The sequence below is a fragment of the Plutella xylostella genome, chromosome 5, assembly GCF_932276165.1.
Source record: "Plutella xylostella chromosome 5, ilPluXylo3.1, whole genome shotgun sequence".
Taxonomy (NCBI): Eukaryota; Metazoa; Arthropoda; class Insecta; order Lepidoptera; family Plutellidae; genus Plutella; species Plutella xylostella.
In genome coordinates this window covers 8,880,810-8,901,343 of record NC_063985.1, presented here as the reverse complement: position 1 = coordinate 8,901,343, position 20,534 = coordinate 8,880,810, and the positions used below count along the sequence as shown (strand labels likewise).

Below are 20,534 nucleotides of genomic sequence, written 5' to 3'. Positions count from 1 at the left end.
CATTTATTCGCTTTATCCGATATCAGATATATTTATTTCAGTCCCAATATATATTGTGATTTGTTGTGATGTATTAATTTTATTTAGTCTTTCAGTGAGGCAGAGTGATGTAAAGGTTAACCCTGGAGCCCAGTTAGGTAACATTACTCAGGCCTAGGAACCTTGTAAGATTTGAACTTCATACATACTTTAACAAAACAACGTATACCTCCTAACTATTTGTAGGTATTAAATATAGCTGATATAAATCAAGCAGTAAAGCTGCACCAATTTTACGATCAAAAAATTGTAGCAATATAAAGAATTTGTCATTTTCAGTAAGTATTGATGATTTGTATGGAATGAATACTACATAGTTTCGGCACCACAAATGCTTTTACGCACTACCTGTTGTACTTACATGAACAAAACGTAGATTAATTGTATTAGAATGTAAAATATATTATGATTATTATTATTATGCTTTTTGGTTCGTGATCATAATGTCTAATATCCTTAACTTTCGAGTTACACATTTGTGTAAATAAAAATGTCGAGAGTACCTAGGTAAAAAAGTAAATGTGTAAAGAAATAAAACCGTAGATAAAAAAATCATTATGAACACTTCCTTCAGTGGTTTCGAGATGTTTCAAAAGAAAGTTAAAATTGAGTCTTGTTTATGTGACGAAATGCGAAAAATATTATTTATTCAGATATATTTAGTCAGAGTAGAAAACTAAAGATTATCTGCCTTTAAAATATTGTCACGTTGTATAGTATCGTTAGTTAATTCGATTGTAAAAATATAAATAGTATAAAGCTTTCAATGTTTTGCTCTCTAAATAGGTACAATGCCATAAGATCGCGCTCATCTCACACAGTACGCACTGGCCTTGTTCCAGCTCCTACACACTCCACATGCAGTAATATTTCTAAACCAAGTATCAACCAATCAAAAATCTATCATTACACTACACTCAAACATACACTCAAATAACAAGGATCGTGTTATTGAACGCAGCGAAACTACCTACCAAAAGTCACATATCCTTTCACATTCAACGATCCTCGTCACACACCGCACTCAAAAAAACAATCAATCCACCTACATCCTACATGGCGTCTTGCGTGGAACGTTTAGAAATGGCCCTCAAATAGTCACAGTTCCGGCTAAAAATGTTCACGGTTTCAAAAGTGGAACGTCCAGAAACCCACAAACGCTAGTCACATTCTGCCTAAAAATGTTCATGTCGTTTCAAAATTGGAACGTTTAGAAATGGCTCTCGTACGCCGTGTGTCACAGCTGCGTGTCGGAGGCGGGCGCTGGGGCGGGGAGGGGCGCGAGGGGGGCGGCGTCGGGCGCGGGCAGGTCCTCGTCCTCGGGGTTCATGTCGATGCGAGACGCCGCCTTCCATACTAGCATGTCCATTATGAAGGCGAGGCACATGAGGCCGGCTGATAGACCTGTAAGATTATGTTGATTATTATATACCGGTCTGCTGACGGTTTAAAAAAGAAAGATCTAACTAGTACCCTCAATGTATTATAATTATGTAAAAGGTAATGTGGGATCAAGTCATGTGGCACGCGCCGTCGATGCACGCGCCGAACCCCACCGGGCGCGGCACCACTAGTGCACACACGACTGACAGTTCCACCAGTGACTAGTCAACGCGCTTTAATGCGGTAGTTTAGAGCGTCTACCGCTAGATGGCGACACGTCTGCGCCATAAAATGCGCAGCTTTCAATGATGCAGCGGCGGCGTTGTCTAATTAGCTCGTTTAGCACTAGATGGCGCCAGTTTCGCACCGTAAAATTCGCGTCTACTTTTTACTTAGCTAACTATAGCTATATAGTTACCTAAGAAGTTGTATCTCAGCGCCTGGTTGTTGTAAGAGACGCAGGAGCCGAACACGCCGCACAGCGAGTCGCGCAGCCGGCACGCCGCGTCGATGCACGCGCCGAACACCACCGGGCACGCCGCTAGTGCTCACACCACTGACAGTTCCACAAAGATGCGGTAGTTTAGAGCGTCTACCGCTCGATGGCGACACGTCCGCGCCACAAAATTCGCAGCTTTCACTGCTGCAGGTACGGCGTTGTCTTATTAGAGCGTTTACCGCTAGATGGCACTAGTTCCGCGCCGTAAAATTAGCTTCTATTCTTTTCTGCTACAGCGTTGTCTAAATTAATTAGCTTTAGCTATATAGTTACCTAAGAAGTTGTATCTCAAGGCCTGGTTGTTGTAAGAGACGCAGGAGCCGAACACGCCGCACAGCGAGTCGCGCAGCCGGCACGCCGCGTCGATGCACGCGCCGAACACCACCGGACACGGCACGTTGCCGAACACGCCGATGGCGAACTGGATCACGCCCATCGCCATCGCTTTGTCTGTGGGGAGAGGAGGTGGTTAAATGGTGGGGATTGCATAGGTATATGTAGGTGTGATTCCGACACAGTATATTATAGGGTTCGGTTCAATATACAGTCAGTGCGCTACAAGCCAGTAGTCGTTTCTCATCTCCTGTGCGATTGTAAAAGGTGTAATTTTGGATTTAGAGCCAAAGACATTGTTTTTTTAAATATTTAGTTTAGGTACTCGTTCTTAAACTTGTGTGAATTTAAGTTTATTGACAAAAGCATATAAAGCTTTTATGGCGACACGTCTCAGTACTTAGTGTCAGAGACCTCAAGTTGTACTCGTATTATATAAGATTTCTACTATGAGAGATGGGTTGCTAAAGTTTTCGCTCGCATACAAAGTGGCGCCTCTAGTGGAACCAGCTATGAAACTTTCGACCTAACGGTACATACAGCATTAAACAAGCAAACAAACAACACTAACCCATCTTATCCGTGCAGCGTATGATGAGCAGCACGGAGCCGACCTCGCCGCTGGCGTGCACGAACATGAGCGCGGCGAATATCGCGATGAACACGTAGATCTGCCGGCACGGGCCGCCGCACTCGCCCGACACCGCGAACCCCGAGGGGCCGGGGAAGATCGGGTCGAACGACGTGGTCGAGTTGTAGCGGAGGATGCTGGAAATAGATAGTGGAAATTTATGGTAAAATGTGTTTGGCACTTAAACTTTAGCTTCATATAGTGGGAGTTCCGGTGTAAAAAAGTGTGTCTCTAAGGTGGACCTAACTCAACTCAATGAGGTCTTTCGCGAGGGAATAACTGTACATCGCTCCAGCCTGGCCAGCCAGTACTAGATTTATAAATTGTTAAACAAAACCATGAACTATTAACTACATACCCGAGTCGGCGTTGTTCTATGATTAACTGATTTCAATGCAGGTCAGAATATACTGTCATACTGTCTGTGTGTTTTTCTATAATTTGCAAGAGAACTGGAGCTTCAAACTGGTCGCAATAGATAGACCATTTTATGGACCCATTTTTACATGACAGAACAGTTCTGGCTACACTGCCTGCCGTTATTGACGTAAAGAAACGTCACTATATTACCATTGGCAATAAATGCTTTGATATGATTAGTTTATCTACATACGTCGATAAAGATCCCGGTCAGAAGTTCACAACTATTCATCAAGCACATAATACATACGTGTTAATAGCCTTCTCCCCGCGCACGGTGTTATCTATGCAGGAGCAGTTGTAGTAGAGCCACGAGCTGCCGTTGTCCAGCGGCATGCTGCTCTGGCAGCCCGCCTGGCATGGGGACAGGTACGTGAAGGAATCCTGGAATAAAACGAGGAATTGTATTAGCGCCTGGGATATAATGAGAGACATCAACCTCAGACAACCTTCCTCCTATATCTTAAATTATTTATCTATGTGCCTCTTTCCGCGAATGCCGGCAATGGAATTAACGAATGATTGGGGATTGTGGATTGAGCTACGGTTCTAATTCAACCTATACTTATAGCACACAATATTATATCTAGCCGAGTCTGATGAGCAAAATTCATTTGGTTATGATTAACTCGTCTGTACCGTATCACTTTTGACAGACATTTATTAAGCCCACTCGGCCGACGATTGGCAATATAAGACAGTAAGCCGATAGTGATTGGATGTAATAGTCCATGGGAGACTCGTGGCACTCTGTCCAATAGTGGCCAACCATTGACTGATAATGATGTTCCAGCATGTCGGACGATGTCGCTCGCTAAGCTCCCTGTTCTCTTCTCTACGTTCTTCGGAATATATCGCTGGCCCAATGGCTCATGTGATTGACATCATCACATTTGTTCACAGAACTAGATTACTTTGTTAAGAATGATGATAAGCACGTTACCTGTCCGCAGATGGGGTTGTAGGGCATCCCGGCGCAGTCGCAGGCGCTGTTGCAGGCCAGCGAGGAGTTGAGCCCGCCCGGGCCCAGGTAGCGGTAGTTCTCCTCGGGGCAGCTCACGAACATCAGCATTATCATGCCTGGAGACGTGGGAGGATGTTATTGAACAATGATTTTGATTGTTATATTTTTAAGAGCATCAGCATTATCATGCCTTGGGACGTGAGAGGATTTTATTGAAAGATGACTTCGATTGACAAGTCATAAAGTTTTGGTAGAAATTCAGTACATAATGATACTATTATTCTTATTGGGCTTGTCATGTAAGTTCGAATTTAATAGAGGTGTCCAAAACCTAAACAAAAATATGGTAATCATGTCTGCAGCGTCAGTAAAAAGAACCCTAAGCCTAGAAATATTTTTTGGAATTAATATTGTCAATCAATAAATTTTAAACAAAACATGCAAGTAGCACATTATAATCACAAACTTACCAAAGCTATAAATAGCGGCAGTGATGGCGGTCCACGCGGCCACTTGCCGCGCGGTCGGCACCAGCTTCAGGATCACCACGCCCGACGTGATGATTCCCAGACCCATCACTAAGATACCGCCAGTGCCTGAAAGGAAATGTGAGGTGTTAGTGTCGGCAGTTGCGCAGTAGATGGCGCTACACTCACGACCAATGAAAACGTTCCACCTGCCATTAACGTTCCATATGTCACTGAAACCTTTTAATTGCTCGTGGGTGTAGTAATATGATAAACTAATAAGGGATGGATCTGTTGTAATACTTTTAGAAACCAGTGTGGTAGACACTGAGATGAATCATTAATAATCAATCACTTTTCAATACGCTTTTTTACAACCCTGAATACCGAAAGTTTGTCTTATATTTCTGAATTGAATATTAAATTAACCACTTCCACCATATTCTCAGCTCTATTTGAATACCTACTATGATACCATAGCAACGCATAGGTGTAACGTGATAAATGCATGCGCTCGAAGGCAATTCTAACAATAAAGCATGAGTGCTCTAAAATAAAATGGCCACATTAACATTTCAATAATGACATAACACTGTCATTAGATTGTTCACAAGTCCGTCTCAATGTCATATTTCTATTCAACGATGTTGTTAACACCAATGTGTGGTATTTTAGAAATACGCCGGTGCTTCATTTATTATAGACTTGCTAATACCATAATGTACTAGAATTGTAGGTCCAAAACACTGTTATGTTAACCAAGGCTTATAGACTATCTAAGTGCCATTTTTTATACCAATTTGATTAGCTACCTAATATATGTAATATGTTTCTTAGTGGGTCGTTGAAATCGCGTCTCTAGAGTTTGCTACATAATATATTAATCTCTAAACTTAAAACTAGGATAAAATAACGTCAGGAGTGTTAGGATGAGTCGTTGATATTTAAAATGCACTCTGTGTTGTATGAATACCCGATTAGAATTCAACAGCAGTTTGATAAATTTGAGCACAAGGATAATGTTCTCTTGACCCCATAAAATAAAATATACATGCTAAGATTATTCTTATCTGTTACATTCACCTTTTGAACCAAGTATGCATTGATTTAGTTATTGCATACAGATACGGGTCCTAAGCTATACATTGTATATTAATAACTTAGACTTCTATTAGATAATAATCATCATCAACCAGTAATACGTGCACCATACCAATATTTTTTCACCGATATAGTTTAGATCCAACTTGTATTCAAAATAGCCCGAAATTTTATTAATTCTGTGCTCTGAATCACTAAACGGCTCCAGCTTTCGACTGCAAATTAACGGTTTTACCGGTAGAATACCCTTCACTTTTCAATCACCCACCCTAAACCACCACACCGGCTGAATAGCTACAACAAATCCTTATCAAGTAGTACCTCACCCGAGACAAGGTTGGCGTCATGCGTGGGCAGCTTGAACTCCTTCTCGAGGTACTTGGGCAGGAAGCTGTAGACGCCGCTGATGGGCATGAGGTGCAGCACCGACGACGCCGTGCGCCACATCAGGATGTCGTTGGTGAGCTGCCGCTTGATCGTCGTGAAGAAGTCTGGAAGTGTGGGTGGAAGGATTTTAGGTTCCGTTTTGGGTGGGTAGATGGCGTTCGTTGTTGAGAGTTTTTGGGAGGTTATAGTGGTAACAGTGATAAATTTGTCGTGTAAACATCTGACAATCCACCGCAAGTAATGGTGACTGTTATCGAATGGAATTGACGACGTCATATCACTTCGACTAAGCTTCAGAGGCAATAGAATTTTACGGGGCTGTAAGTAAGATTTACGTAAGTACAGAAAACTACGTCTCGAGTTAATTTAACACATGTATGATTATTGCCATAACTGATTCCATTAACTTGCCCACAGGTACATCAGCTAAACTTAGCATTAACAATAATGACTGTCACATAATTCACGAAGCCTAAGCATAAGTATGGAAATGAATACTCTGGGCAATGCGAAAACACCATAAATAAGTAAGCCATAGAATACATAATAATTTATTTCATAGCTTTACCGAAGGCAGTTTACAGATATTACAAATAGGTAAGTAATATGTTTAAATGATTTGCTACACGGTCGTTGCGAGAACAAAAGAGATCATGTGGAATGAACGCTCGATGGAAAGAAGAATAGGTCATCGACATCCGCCGTAGATCGTTTTTTGTTCAAAATCTAGACTATCTAGACCTAGTTCTTTTGTATGCCAAGTTTTAAGTCTGGTCGATCCATTGCGCTGTTGTATTAGATTAAAGATTGTGCTAACCTTAGAACAAATACACATCTAGATCATAGACGTGTAGACTTTGTAGATACAGTTTATGTTACTATTCATGGTACAGTCAACCCCGCGCAGGTACACAAGCCAATGCCGTTTTAAACAGCAGAATTAGTCCAGACATTGGCTTGCACCTCCGCGCGGCCGACTTTCCTCGCTGACCTTTGAACATGGGTTCGCTCTTCTCCGCTGTCTTCTTGGGCGGCGGGGGTAGCGCCACCTGCTGCTGCTTGATGTGCTTCGGGAAGAGGAACATTAGCGCCGACAGCAGGACCACGAAGCCGGAAATGAACACCATACCTGGGGAGAGGAGGTTGGTATTAGTGTCTGGAGTGTTATGGCAGATATAGGTAGTTAGTGTAACTTCTGTGTAAGCCTGGATGTTATAAAGGCTGAGATAGTAGCTCGATTGAATCAAGAAGAATTTGTTTTAGAAATAAGATTACCTAGATAGTTAATCTTCAGATAAATAGTCAGAGCATCATTATTCCAGCTGCATCTTTCGTGTGCACAATAATTGGCAACTGTCTACAGAAAAACGATATTATCCTTGCAGTGGGTTAGAAGCTTAGAAGGAAGTTTTAGAGTTGTGCAATAAAGGAAACTAATTAAATCATTCCATTACATATCTTGATTAGAACAAGCCATATAAAATATGGAACGACGATAAGTAAGTGTGGTGTAATTGGAACAAGTATTTCCTCTGCTAAATTTTACTCATATCTTTGAGTGTGTACAAAAAGGATTAACTTTTACTGGAGCGTTGAACTTTCATAATGTGCGTCTTATGTTTACTGAATTATAGTGAGGTATTATTGAACCATTTTAGTGTCCTGTATGTTAAATGTAAATTGACGTTATGTATCATTGTTATAGTTACAGAATTAAATAGCAGGTTAGGGTACCTAGGTCGGAACTTTGAATTGCAAATGGATTGAATAAACACTGTAGAGACACTCTAATTATGTCTACAAACGGAGCACGCAAGGATCGACAACCGCAAAAATTTCGTTAATTAATTGGAAAAACATGAGAGAACTGATAGAGTGGGTTGAGGCATTTTTATCCTGTCTGTTAGACGTTATCGACAGCATCATGAACGGTGCTAATTATCACACAGAGTGCAAGAATGTTCAAGACTTGTATTGTATCAATTTAAATTTGATAACAGATAAGAAATGCTCAATTTTTTTTTTGCGGTAGCCGCATTAGTTGCGTGTATGCCATAGTACCGCAACTGATACGATAAACAGATAGGTAGGTACCAATATAGTAATGTGGATACAAACAGACACCATTTGTGAAGACTCAAGGTCGTCCGGTCGCCACGCAGTCAAGGGCGCCCGCTCGCGGCACAAACAACCAATACGGAATACCTAGACTACGCAATTACATTCATCCAAAATCAGAGCCGGACAATTGGGATGCAGTTAATCGGCGTGAGAGCTGCATTCAAGCTCTAATGCTGACATTTAGCTCGTGCACCGGCCGGCGAAGACAAAGGCCGACGCTGAACCGGTTTAAAAGTAAAAGTGGTGGCGCAGCGCGGTGTCCACCCACTAAATCCTCATTACGGGCACAATTGCCTGTGACAGACGCCAAGTAGCCTTGGCCGTGACCGGCGCATAGACTGGACTTATTTTAGGTTTCATGACGCGGCGTGATGTCAGCGTTATGTAACGCGCGAGATGATCGCCGCTGCAGCGTGACGCGATGCGTCGCCGGCAAAAAAGCGAAAGCCAAATGGAAATTGCTGCGCGTGCGCAGTGATGCAACCCGCCGCCGCCGCCGCCGCCGCCGCGCGCACACCCCGCTGCAGAACCAATCGCATCTCAATTGGAGTCATTACGCCTGAAACGAGCCTGCAATCACGTCATGAGAACTGATTTGCCCATTTTGGCTTCATATTTTAAGAAATGCAACTTTCTCAGCCAGTATAGCATCTGGTTTCAATATCGAGGCTGTTATTATGTTCCGACTCCTGACCTTCAAGTAAAAGTAGAGATAAATAAAATCGAAATTCCACCGAAAACAAAGGGGACCTGATAACTGAAAACTATTATCCTATCATAACAAAAAAATATCGTAAACAAGCATTTTATGCGTTTCCTATGATAGGCAAAGAGTTTAAAGTTTAGGACGTGGCGCGGCGTGGAGATAAGACTCAGACAAAATAGACCGCCCTGTATACATTAGAACAGAAAACAACAATGTCAGATACCATGAGAGCATCCACGATAGATAACCCCCAGCGATAATGGTCATGTAACGATTTTAGATAACACTCCACTGACTCGTTTATGACAATGTACCCTGGGAAGGCGCAGCTTTTACTAGCAACCGACACATTATATTCAAATTCAATAGAATAATAAATAAAATAGTCGGGACACTTAAAATTCTCCCTAGCACTCACGGATGAACTCAAACCGTCATAGCAATAAGGAAATATGTCGAACCACACAATGTGTGTTGGCGAATTCGCAGCATTTGCAAGTCGAGCCGCGTAAAGCTGTTTCTGTTCCATAATTTCTTTCCCCAAATCCGTAAACGACTTTGGACCTTAGCACTAGACAATAGGCTATGCGCTAATCCTCGATTCTTTGTTCACGTGCGGTGTCGATATGCGAGTCACGCGCGTGCTTTCTTCGGTGATTTTGCGTGCGCGAATATCTACGAGTGTGTACGCAACTGCTAACGGTGGTTGGCAGCTCCATGACGGAATGTCAGGTAACCGCTGCGCAATGCAACGCAACACTGCATGCGACTTACTGCGTTCAATATACCTATTACAATAACTAAATCGTTCCACATCTACCTACTTGCTAAGTGACTTTATTATCACTATAAATTTTCGTTTGAAATCAGAAATGAGGTAGAATATTAAATAACCGCAATGGCAGTCAAATGTTTGCAACGGGAACACCCAAATATTCCGAAAAACTTTTTTCCGAATTTGAAAACACCGAATATGTAATTTACGAAATATTGCAATACCGATTTTTTTAAATGCCGAATTCTAAAAATCACGTAAATTATAATTTCGAATATTATAATCACGAAGATCTGTTATTACGATTGTCAAATACACGAACGTTAAAAAATACGATTACTCAAGCATACGAAAAATAAAATACCGATTTATTATAATCACGAAAAATTCAAATCCCGATCGAAAATGTGATAATTCGTGATTTTGACAAAAAACCGTAAACGTCTTAAAAACCTTAGACCCAAAACCTAAAGATAGGTGCGACGACGAGCAAAGCGAGGAGGAGCGTGTTAGGTGCACATAGATATCGAAAAACAAAGCGGAGCGCAGCGAAGCGGAGCGGAGCGTTTCAAATATAGAGCAAAACAATTGCTCGGAATTTTATGGTGTTTAACCTTAAAAACCTTAGGACCTAAACCTAAAGATAGGTGCGACGACGAGCAAAGCGAGGAGGAGCGTGTTAGGTGCACATAGATATCGAAAAACGAAGCGGAGCGCAGTGAAGCGGAGCGGAGCGTTTCACATAATATAGCTTAAAAAATATTGTTAAATTGTATACGGATTATGCTGTTAATAAACACACTATTCTTAATAACTATTTCTTGTTAACTAAGATACATTCGGGAATTTGTATTTTCGGAATATTAAAACTTCGGGATTCGTAATTTTAACAATTCGTTATAATGAGGGTGTGAAAAAGGTCGTACTTTTAAAACATCGAAATAATAATATTCGAAAAATTGACTTTCGTGATTTTAATAAATATGTTGTTTGAAATTTCGTTTATTGACTATTCGTGATTTTCGTTATTCGGAAACTTGAAATTCGGGATTGTGAATTATTCGGAACTATGAAATTCGTAATTTTAAAAATCGTTATTTTCATATTCGTAAAAAAGTAATTCGGATTTATGTAGTGTACCCGTTTGCAACAGAAACAGAACATGCTAGCGGAAATGTGGATCCAGCTTAATAGACAAAAGTACATGCCTTCTGGAGCCCACAGCAGCTGGCCTCATGACTCATGACATTAAACAGAATTACAACAGTAAAAAGTTGAATTGCTCTAATCACTATAAAATCTTAACGAATTAGTTACAAGAGCAGCCTAGAAGGGCCAGTTATCCTCCGCAACGACAATTAGCTTCTGGAGCAAGCTAAATTATCTCAGCTGTATATTTTGTTGCAAATTTTATGCGTTCGCGTGGAGCGCAGTGCATTGTAATTTGTGCGCCACTGCCACTTAATGTTAGACTCTGCCTTAGGAACAACGTTTCAATTTTTAAACCGTGATTTAAACTCCAAAGGTATTAACATAAATATTGCTTATGTTAAAACTTAACTGAATGCATTTATTTTTATTTAACATAAGAAGACGCACGAGAACTCAGTTAAACATAGTTATTGAGAAGAATTAATTATGAGGAGGCACTTAGTATTTACACAAAGCAAACACGTTACGAACATGCACGTAGTAAATCCGATATAAATATAATAAATATTTCACTGTGTAAAAGGCAATTTGACCGGCCATCCGCAACTTTTAAATTGCTTCGAGGAAAGATTAGTTATAAGAAAAGCCATCTAATTAGGTTCATGTAGGCACACATTACGACGTCGTTCATTTCAAGCTTCACTAACAACAGAGGCCTGAAGCCAAAGATACCTATTGCCTTGGATATAAAGTTAATTATCGAACTGCAATCAATTATCTGTGCTTTTGATGGAGTTAACACTTGTGTGGATTTGTTAATTACTGTAGTAAGATTCCATGCTTCTTCTTAGTTTGTCGGCGACAAACACTGCACTAGGGTATTTAACTGTTCTGAAATTAGTAGTCAGATTCTCGACAAGCTTGATTCAGATACCGCTATTCAGCCTACTAGCGAGAAAGGGTTGGTAGAGTCGGTAGCTAAATTCTTAACGTTTTAGTGACTACCAAGGGTGCGCTGGACGTATATAAGGAACAGGCCACTCGAGAAGGCCCCTTTAGTCGCTAACTGGCCCAGGGCAGCTTAACTTAATTTACTTAAGTTATACCATATAGTTATAGTTATAGTTATAGAAAAGGGGAGGGCAACCAGTGCCCATTCGCCACTGCGACCTAAAAGATCTATTCTGACTCCCCTTGCCGAGTCAAATCTCACTAACGAGGCCCAGGTCTTTTATAAACCTGATGATCTTACCTGGAGGGAGAGACCTGACATCTATGGGGGCTAATTTGTAGCCGCCCAAGATTCTGTTTCTCTTGTGAATGATATATTATAAGTTATACCATGATAGCAACTCACCGAGCCACCAGGCGCCGACCCAGCGCGGGTCGTCTGAGGCGTAGCCGGGGTCGTGCAGCGGGTCCACGTACACGGCGGTGCACAGCGCGCCCAGCAGGAAGCCCAGCGCCGGCCCGATCACGCGGATGCCGATCGTTATTGCTGCAACAACACAAGACAAGTTAAGCATGTGGAAGCACAAAGAAAGGACATTGAAGGGCAGAATTGCCAGAAGTAATTAGGATAGTAGTTAAAAGGCTAATGTTGAAGGGGTTTTACACAGAATTGCCAGAAGTAATAAGGAGTTAAAGGGGTAATGGTAATGCGGGACTCAACTTATCGTGTTAAACCATATCGAGACAATCCATATCCATGATACTCTATGCCAAGCGCTGCCTTTTCTCGCCCATAAAAATTATCCGACCAACACGAGCAGAATATATTAAATTAATAGGCACCAGCGTTCTTACTTTTTGCACGGAATCTTAAAATCGTAGTAAAAATGTATGGGGGATAATGACGTAGTAAATATTAATGGGCGTTGTTGGTTCAGCGGACACAGTGATTACGCAGCTGTGGCCGCACGGAGCGGCTATTTGTCTCAATAGGGATGAACTAGGACTCCGGGCTAATCGGAGGTCGTTCAACTGCTTCATGATTAACGGAAGGCATGTTTGACAGACGTGAGGCGCTGGCCCCGTACTGTGCAGTTAGGAAACCAGTATAGGGCCAGTAGAGTCGCACGCAAATCCAACGAAGACCTTATAAGTACTTAGTTATTATAACCAACGATTGGAATGGAGTGAAATGAAGACCTATATATCTAGCGCATTGATGTCGATAGGGGAACAATGGACATAATTCACTTTCGTCTGTCGAGTGCATGTTCAAAGCAGAACGTCGCGAGTCACGAGCGCGGATCGGCCGCGTATTGAAATAGCCACGAGATAATGATAAACCTCCTCGCGACAATGTAGCGCGAGGCGCCGGCCGCTCAGAATACGCATTACTTTCTCACCGAGCACAATGAAGTATTGTGAATCGATTACAAGTATGGGGGAGGGTCGTTGACTCTCGCCACACTCTCACAAGAACTGTCCTAGATTTCAAAATCGAATTAAAACCTGTAATAATAAATAACAAAGCATCATTCGAGGTGAGCGACCGAAAAACAATCAGGTACTTAGGACCCAAATGTAATCTTTCCCAGAAATCTGCCGCATTGCTTGCCAAAAAACGTTTCGGGCGTGCGCTTGCGCAGCACTCGAGGGAAAATAAAATATATACCATCCTATTATCGTCATGCGCTTTTGTAATAAATAATGGCCTCGTCAGGATCGTTTTTCAAAACGGACGGATCTCGCGATGCACCACCAGTTTTTATTAAGTATCGAGAGCACTCCCCTTACCGGTTTCAGGTCGTCATTAATACTGGAAGCAAGTGCACTACAAGAATGAACAAATACGCCCAACATGTACTTCTCGTTTTAAAAGCAACCAGATATAAATAAATCATTTGGCTCATGTTGTACGCAAATTGAAACAATATAGATCTGAAGACATGAAAACAGTAAACCAAAAATATGAGTATCAAATCTCCAAGGCCACATCATATCGGCCATGTGTTACCAGGCAGCGCCGGAAACGTAGAAGGTTTTTATGTGAACGTAAAAAATGCAGCTGCCACTTTTTTTGTGGATAGACATCTTTATATCCACAACCCAACCACGTATGCTTAAACGCTCAAACTTACTACAGTACAAAAGAAAAAGTCAAGATGAAATAAGGAAAGATTCAATTTTATTGCACCAATTCTGAGAAGAACTGATGTTTTAAGAATGACCACTTTTTACTAATCCAATGATGTTCGTAAATTCTTCCTTCGTTAAAACCGCAGAATGTGATCGACACGCCACAAATATCTATCTAATGAAGAATATCCACCGACCATAGTTTTTTGATCAAACACCTAGTGTGAACAGGAACCGGTGGGTTCCGAGAACGGCACCTACCCAAACAAGACACGGCATGCAGAGTAGCCTCTTCAAAATACAATAGTCAACTTAACTTGCCAAAGAAGGAACAGAAATCGATGAGCCAAAAAAATATGACCACTTGATCAAACTCTCAAAGGATGAAATAAAATAATTGTTTCGAAAATAGATACACTATCGAATGTTATATCGATGACGCAGAGAGCAGGCAAATTAACAAGTTATCTAATCTACAATACTGACCTATGGCAATATGGCACTGGTGCAAAATTGCAACCTAGTGGCCGACGTGTGTATGCGGCGGCGATGGCGAAACATTGCATAACCGAGCGGAGTGATCAATCAAAGGCTTATTTTATTACACAGGTGCTGCGGCGGAAACTACCTCGCGTACCGAGGTGGAAGAAAACAATCAACCGAGCCATATCGTGGAGAATTACACCTCATTATTTCTTATGATCAGTCTCGGCAATTTCCTTTTCTACAAAGTTATGTACCTACTTACGCAGCTAATTTTGGATATCCGAGATTAGAGAGGACTGAGGACGAGTCTTCCCTGCCATCTAGGTATACGTATAAGTATACCTAAAAATTATTTTGGATTTCACTGTTACTTATTTTTTATTGACTAAAGGTATCTTAGATTTTATCAAAATGCATACGTTTAGCACACATGAGATAAAAAGAGAAGCTTTAATTCTGAAGACATTAATGATTTAGCACAACGTGACATGCCGACCAAAATAAGGAAAAGTACTGCTTTGAATAATTATGCAAATTGAGGAGGCTTAGAAGAATCTATCACTGAATAAAGCATGCGTGTTTCCCCGAAATACTAACAAGCTTGAAATCGAAAGTCAGCAAACAGACGCGTCTACAAGAATGTATTAATAATGTAGAGACAATTAACATGGCGAAGACGTCGGAAATACGAGCCTAATGCACGAGGAAAACATCTCAGTGGAACGCAGCGTATTCATATTTGTTCATTTATCAATGTAGGCCAGTGGGCCCTTACCGCGTTGTCTATTGGGTAGTGTCAACAAGCTCAACTCGCGCCGGGCGCAGAGGCACAGTGACCTATATGCGCCATCATCGGCACCGAAATAGCCCGTGTTCAATACCCTTTGCCCTACGCAACTGACCGCTGACGTAGTAAAACGCAATGCGAATAGAATATTTCCTGATTTTGTAGGTACTCGGTCTTCTGGTTTTCGATTTTTTTACATTTTAAACTGTCGGTAACAATCACTAACTATATAGTTGGACTAGGATTAGACACACGGCGTAGAGAAGTCGACGACTACCCTCGACTGCGAAGTATATGTTTACGACGAAGACTCTTCTTGTAAGCTCTACAAAACAACTTTACTTAATAAAATATTTTTTTTAGATGAGCTATAGGATGGTTATAGTGTAGAAGTTGTTTATAGCAATAGTGTTAATACTATTGATTTAAGTAAGTCAATAATGATTATCCATCAATTTTTTCCTGTGTGTGCTTAGTTAAAATATAAAAACCGGCCAAGTGCGAGTCGGGCTCGCGCACAAAGGGTTCCGTAGCAGCAAATATAATATTACAGTTAAATCAACCTATCTCAAAAACTATAAGAGATACTTTGATCAAACCAAAAATCGTTGAAAGAGTTAATTAGCATGCATCACCTCTATTTTTTTTAGAATTTTATACCCCGTAGTTATAAAAATAGAGGGGGGGGGACATACTTTTTACGACTTTGAGAGCTGATATCTCAAAAACCGTTCACTTTAAGAAAAATGTTTTTTAGAAAACTTTATATCATTTTAAAAGACCTTTCCATTGATACCCCACACGGGTATGTACATCGAAAAAAAAAATTTCATCCCTCAGTTACATGTATGGGGCCCCACCCCCAATTCTTTTTTTTACTATTTAGTGTCATATTTTTGTAGCGGTTCATACAACACATATTCCCATCAAATTTCATCACTGTAGTACTTATAGTTTCCGAGTAAATCGGCTGTGACAGACGGACAGACGGACAGACGGACATGACGAAACTATAAGGGTTCCGTTTTTGCCATTTTGGCTACGGAACCCTAAAAAGCTCTGAAATTGTAGAAAGCGGTAAAATTAATATCCGCTAACGAAAAAAACTTCAAGAAGAAGAATACAAGCAGCCATTAAGTCACACTAATTAGTAATTACATAATCCGGTAAAGGTAGAGGCGCCAGGCACTAATCCTATTTTAAACCAGGCCACACGATAAAGAAGCAATTCACCTAAACCCTGATAGTAAATGGCCGTAGTAATAAATAAGTTGTCAATCATTAAAAGGATATTATGTAACGCGTATGTAATGTGAGTGACCCAAATGGCGATGTTGATAACAGTCGCGGAATGGCCCTCGGTGCATTTCAGGATAACCATTAGTGCGTACTAATGAGAGGACGAATTAGCTTCGAAAAATGCTTCGCATTTAGTTTTGTCTTGACGCGTGCATGCCTGCATGATAAGCTTGAAGATTTGGAAATTCCCAACGGTTAACCAAGCTTTGGGATGGCACGGAATATCTTAAGTAGGTATATATGTATTAGTGATGTAACGAATATTCGCATTCGCATTCGCATTCGCGAATATTCGCATGATTTTGGATATTCGCATTCGCATTCGCATTCGCAAAATTTTGTGCGAATGTTTTGCGAATATCAGTACTTATTAGAAAAAAACACTAAGTATTTGAAAATAATGGTAGGTTAACAATATCGAAATCCATTCATCTATAACCATTTTACTTAGGTATTACAAGTTACCCTCTTAATCACATTACCGGTGTTACTTTATTGAAGGTGGGTTATTACGAAAGGTTTTTGGTCGAGTCCGCTACATGTTCGAATTATGTCACATTATCAGAAGGTTGGGTCATTGTTATTCGTAAGATCGCTTTGTATACTTGAATATACAACCTAAAACTATGTTTCATAGGATTTTGTAAATACCCTCGGAATTCGTAAATATTTAAGTTTCTAAAGTTGATATTTTTTTAATTGCTTGAGGGTAATTCCAATCATATACGGGTAATTCCGACTACTGTCCAGAAGAACTTTTACACATTTATGTGATATTTATAATTCAAAATTACCCGATCCACAGAATTTCATATTAAAATGTTCCAACATTTGGAACTACCCTAGTCCTGAAATACAAAAAAATATTAGCTAGGGTTTTTAAACTCACAACTTCAACAAAAATGACAATCTTTTGGATGAAAAAACAATCCTTTAAGTAACTTAACTGATTTCTTAATTACCGATGTGCATGTAAATCCGAAAATTCGAAAATGCTGAAATATGCACTTTTTTACTAATTTTACGTTTTAACGCGCGTTCGGTCCTTGCGCCCTGATTCAACCCAAACGAGGTTTTAAGTTGCCATCAAAGTGAATGGTCCCGCTCCGAAGTTCGGAGTATTGCTGCGTTTGGAAGAAATCGCATATAATCGGAATCACCCTAAATTCGGCATTAGCCGACTTCAAATAGTTTCTTAGGACCTAAATATAAATAATTTGTATTTGGTCTGAGATAAATAAACTCTTTAATCAAACAAAAAGCGTATTTTGACAGTATAGTGTCAGAGCAAGATATCCATAGATTTAAATTTTTCGTGTTTTGTACAAGTCGCCCTCAGAAACCGCACACAGTCGCAATGTGTCGTAACAGTTAAAGTGTTAAGTTTATTAAGCTACTTAAAAAAAAACTGCGACTAGTATTGGCTAGTCTGATTCGGAATGCGCCTAGAACGGAACGTAGGTACCTCGTTCAGCCCCCGTATTATGTAACTCCGAGTGGGGTGGGTTGGTATAAAATGGCTGACAACTTAGAGCATTATTAATTAATAACTTTTTACTGACTTATGTGATTTCACAAACGTTTATGTTGAATGTAAGGATATATTGGTAGGAATCTTGTATATTTCTTTCACTAATATTTTTGGTGTTTTCGGTTAATAAGTCTCTAAGTTGATACCAATTATCACCGGTTGCTAACTCTCAAAAAGTTACAAAATACGGGGGCTGTACGAGACTGCCACCAAACCATACAAATGGCGCCAAATTTGAACACAAACTGAATATTCGCATTCGCATTCGCATTCGCGAATATTGATATCAGATATTCGCATTCGCATTCGCATTCGCGAATGTCCAAAAACACATATTCGTTACATCACTAATATGTATAGCTTCACAATCCTCATCCGACAATAATCTTCCACTACCAACTGTATATAGGCCTCCCTCTACCATATTTTTACGCTATCTGAATCTGTAGGTACGTAATTTTTTTTTATAAAATAAAAACCCGTTGAGAAGTCGTAGTTTTTTTTCTTAGATTGAGGAATCCGCCTAGCTTATCAATTTATCTTATGCATTATTATGGAGGTGTAAGCTAGGGGATCAACAATTGATATGTTAAACATTAGTGGCTACCAATCGTTTGTTGACGCGACGCCGCCCGCCGCCGCAACACGGGGCGGCGCACGCGCAGCCACAACAAGCGTCTCGTTACCGCGTCCGCGGGCGCCCAAACAAGGGCCAAGGGCGTAGATGTTTTTCTTGTTTTGGTAACCAGCGCAAAGTCACCTTTCAATCTCGTTGCACTTTGATTAATAACCCGTAAGTGTTTGTTGCCGCGCAAAACACATGTTTATCTTAAATATTTTAAATGCGCAGTTTTTATTTGCATTCTTCTGAGAACTGTGAAGATGATAATAATAATGGGCGTTTTTTTTTCAAGATTTATTGAAACTACAATTTAAAAGTCATTAATTCGTATCTTCGAATTGACTCGTGCAACCTAAACATTACTTTGAAAATGATACTAATGGTCAATTGTATTTTTATCCTGAAGTAGCAATTTAACGACACGACGATGATACCTACTCTATAACCCCTACTCTACACATAGACGAGTGAAACAATAGTATGAAAACCAGAAGCTGACAAGGTATTATAAACCGATCGGCTATTCTAAATATACAAGTTAATATACAATAAAGCATAATGTCTTGTAAATATTTCACAATACGATGCGCTCCTTGCGCCGTGGGCGCGCGGTGGGCGGCGCCCGACAGATTTACTCGCTCCGTGCCTGTTGCAGCCCGCATGCAAACACGCATCCACACTGACAATCTTCATCGAAACTCATTGATTTATTACCCTAAATTAACGATTGTAATCGACAAAACAACAACAATGCAGCTGCAACACACAATGAAGAACCAAGTTTGGGACGAACTGCAGTATTAACGACTACCCACAGCTAATAACTCTACCCGTATCCGGCGCTCGCAGTCACTATTTTTATTCGAATTGTCTATACCGCGCCGCTTGTTTGATATAAATTATCGAGTCGAATCACATCGTCATCACAACTCGTGAGACATTAAAAGGGCTTATGAGATGGTTGATGACAATAATGATGTGAAAGAACTCACCCATATAGAGCGGCGACTGTCGGCTGCCGACGTTGTCGTCGACGTAGGGGATGCCGAGCGTGGCGATGCCGGTCTGCCCCACGCCCACGATCAGCAGGCACACGAACAGCCACGGCAGCATGACGGCCGCGATGGACGAGCGCGCCTCGTTGGACGACTCGTGCGCCGCGTCGCAGGTGGCGTTGTACGGCGTGTGGCACGTGGGAGCCGGCCCGGCGCGGTGTGCGTCCAGGTGCACGTCCAGCAGGCGGCCGCCGTACAGCGCGTGCGGCACGGCGCAGCCCACCACGCCCACCGCCAGCACCAGCATCATGGCGGCGATCCAGCGCGGCCGGTGCCCGCGCCCCGCCAGGTACGTCAGAAACAGCGCCGTGCAGATCTGCCCGATCTCCGTGGCCGCCAGCAGCGTGCCCGTCGTCTTCGACTCCACCTTGTACAGCTTCTCCAGAGTGGTGGTGATGCTCACGAAGTACGTGAGGAACATGCCCTGCAGCACCCAGCCCGACAGGAACACCAGCATGAACATGTGCGTGGAGTGGAAGGCGGTGCGCGGCGGCGGCAGCTTGCAGTCCAGCGAGCCATTGTTGTTGCCGGTGGCCAGCCGCTCCTGCTCCTCCGCCGTGCCCTCCGCGCCCTTCATGGTGCCCGCGTCCGCGCCCGGCGTGCCCGCGACCGTCTCCGCGCTGCCCTGAGCCCTGTAGACAAACAAAAGCTAACATGAAACATATCCGGAACCGAAAAAGTGGACTAAA

General features: G+C 41.5%; 1 protein-coding gene across 6 annotated transcripts in view; it reads right to left on the bottom strand.

Annotated features, from left to right (window-relative positions):
- Window positions 1-1,066: 1,066 nt before the first annotated feature.
- The window catches only part of LOC105393589 (solute carrier organic anion transporter family member 74D), a 33,839-nt gene continuing 14,371 nt past the window's right edge, over window positions 1,067-20,534 (bottom strand). For all 6 annotated transcript variants that reach the window (XM_048633065.1, XM_048633064.1, XM_048633066.1 and 3 more), the window contains 10 exons: window positions 19,783-20,477; window positions 12,336-12,476; window positions 7,216-7,353; window positions 6,164-6,328; window positions 4,740-4,865; window positions 4,249-4,385; window positions 3,556-3,689; window positions 2,826-3,022; window positions 2,195-2,371; window positions 1,067-1,443 (listed from right to left, as the gene is read on the bottom strand). In XM_048633065.1, coding sequence (XP_048489022.1) covers window positions 1,277-1,443; window positions 2,195-2,371; window positions 2,826-3,022; window positions 3,556-3,689; window positions 4,249-4,385; window positions 4,740-4,865; window positions 6,164-6,328; window positions 7,216-7,353; window positions 12,336-12,476; window positions 19,783-20,422 — 2,022 coding nt within the window. In that variant the 5' untranslated portion in view covers window positions 20,423-20,477 and the 3' untranslated portion in view covers window positions 1,067-1,276. The remainder of the gene's footprint in view (window positions 1,444-2,194; window positions 2,372-2,825; window positions 3,023-3,555; window positions 3,690-4,248; window positions 4,386-4,739; window positions 4,866-6,163; window positions 6,329-7,215; window positions 7,354-12,335; window positions 12,477-19,782; window positions 20,478-20,534) is intronic.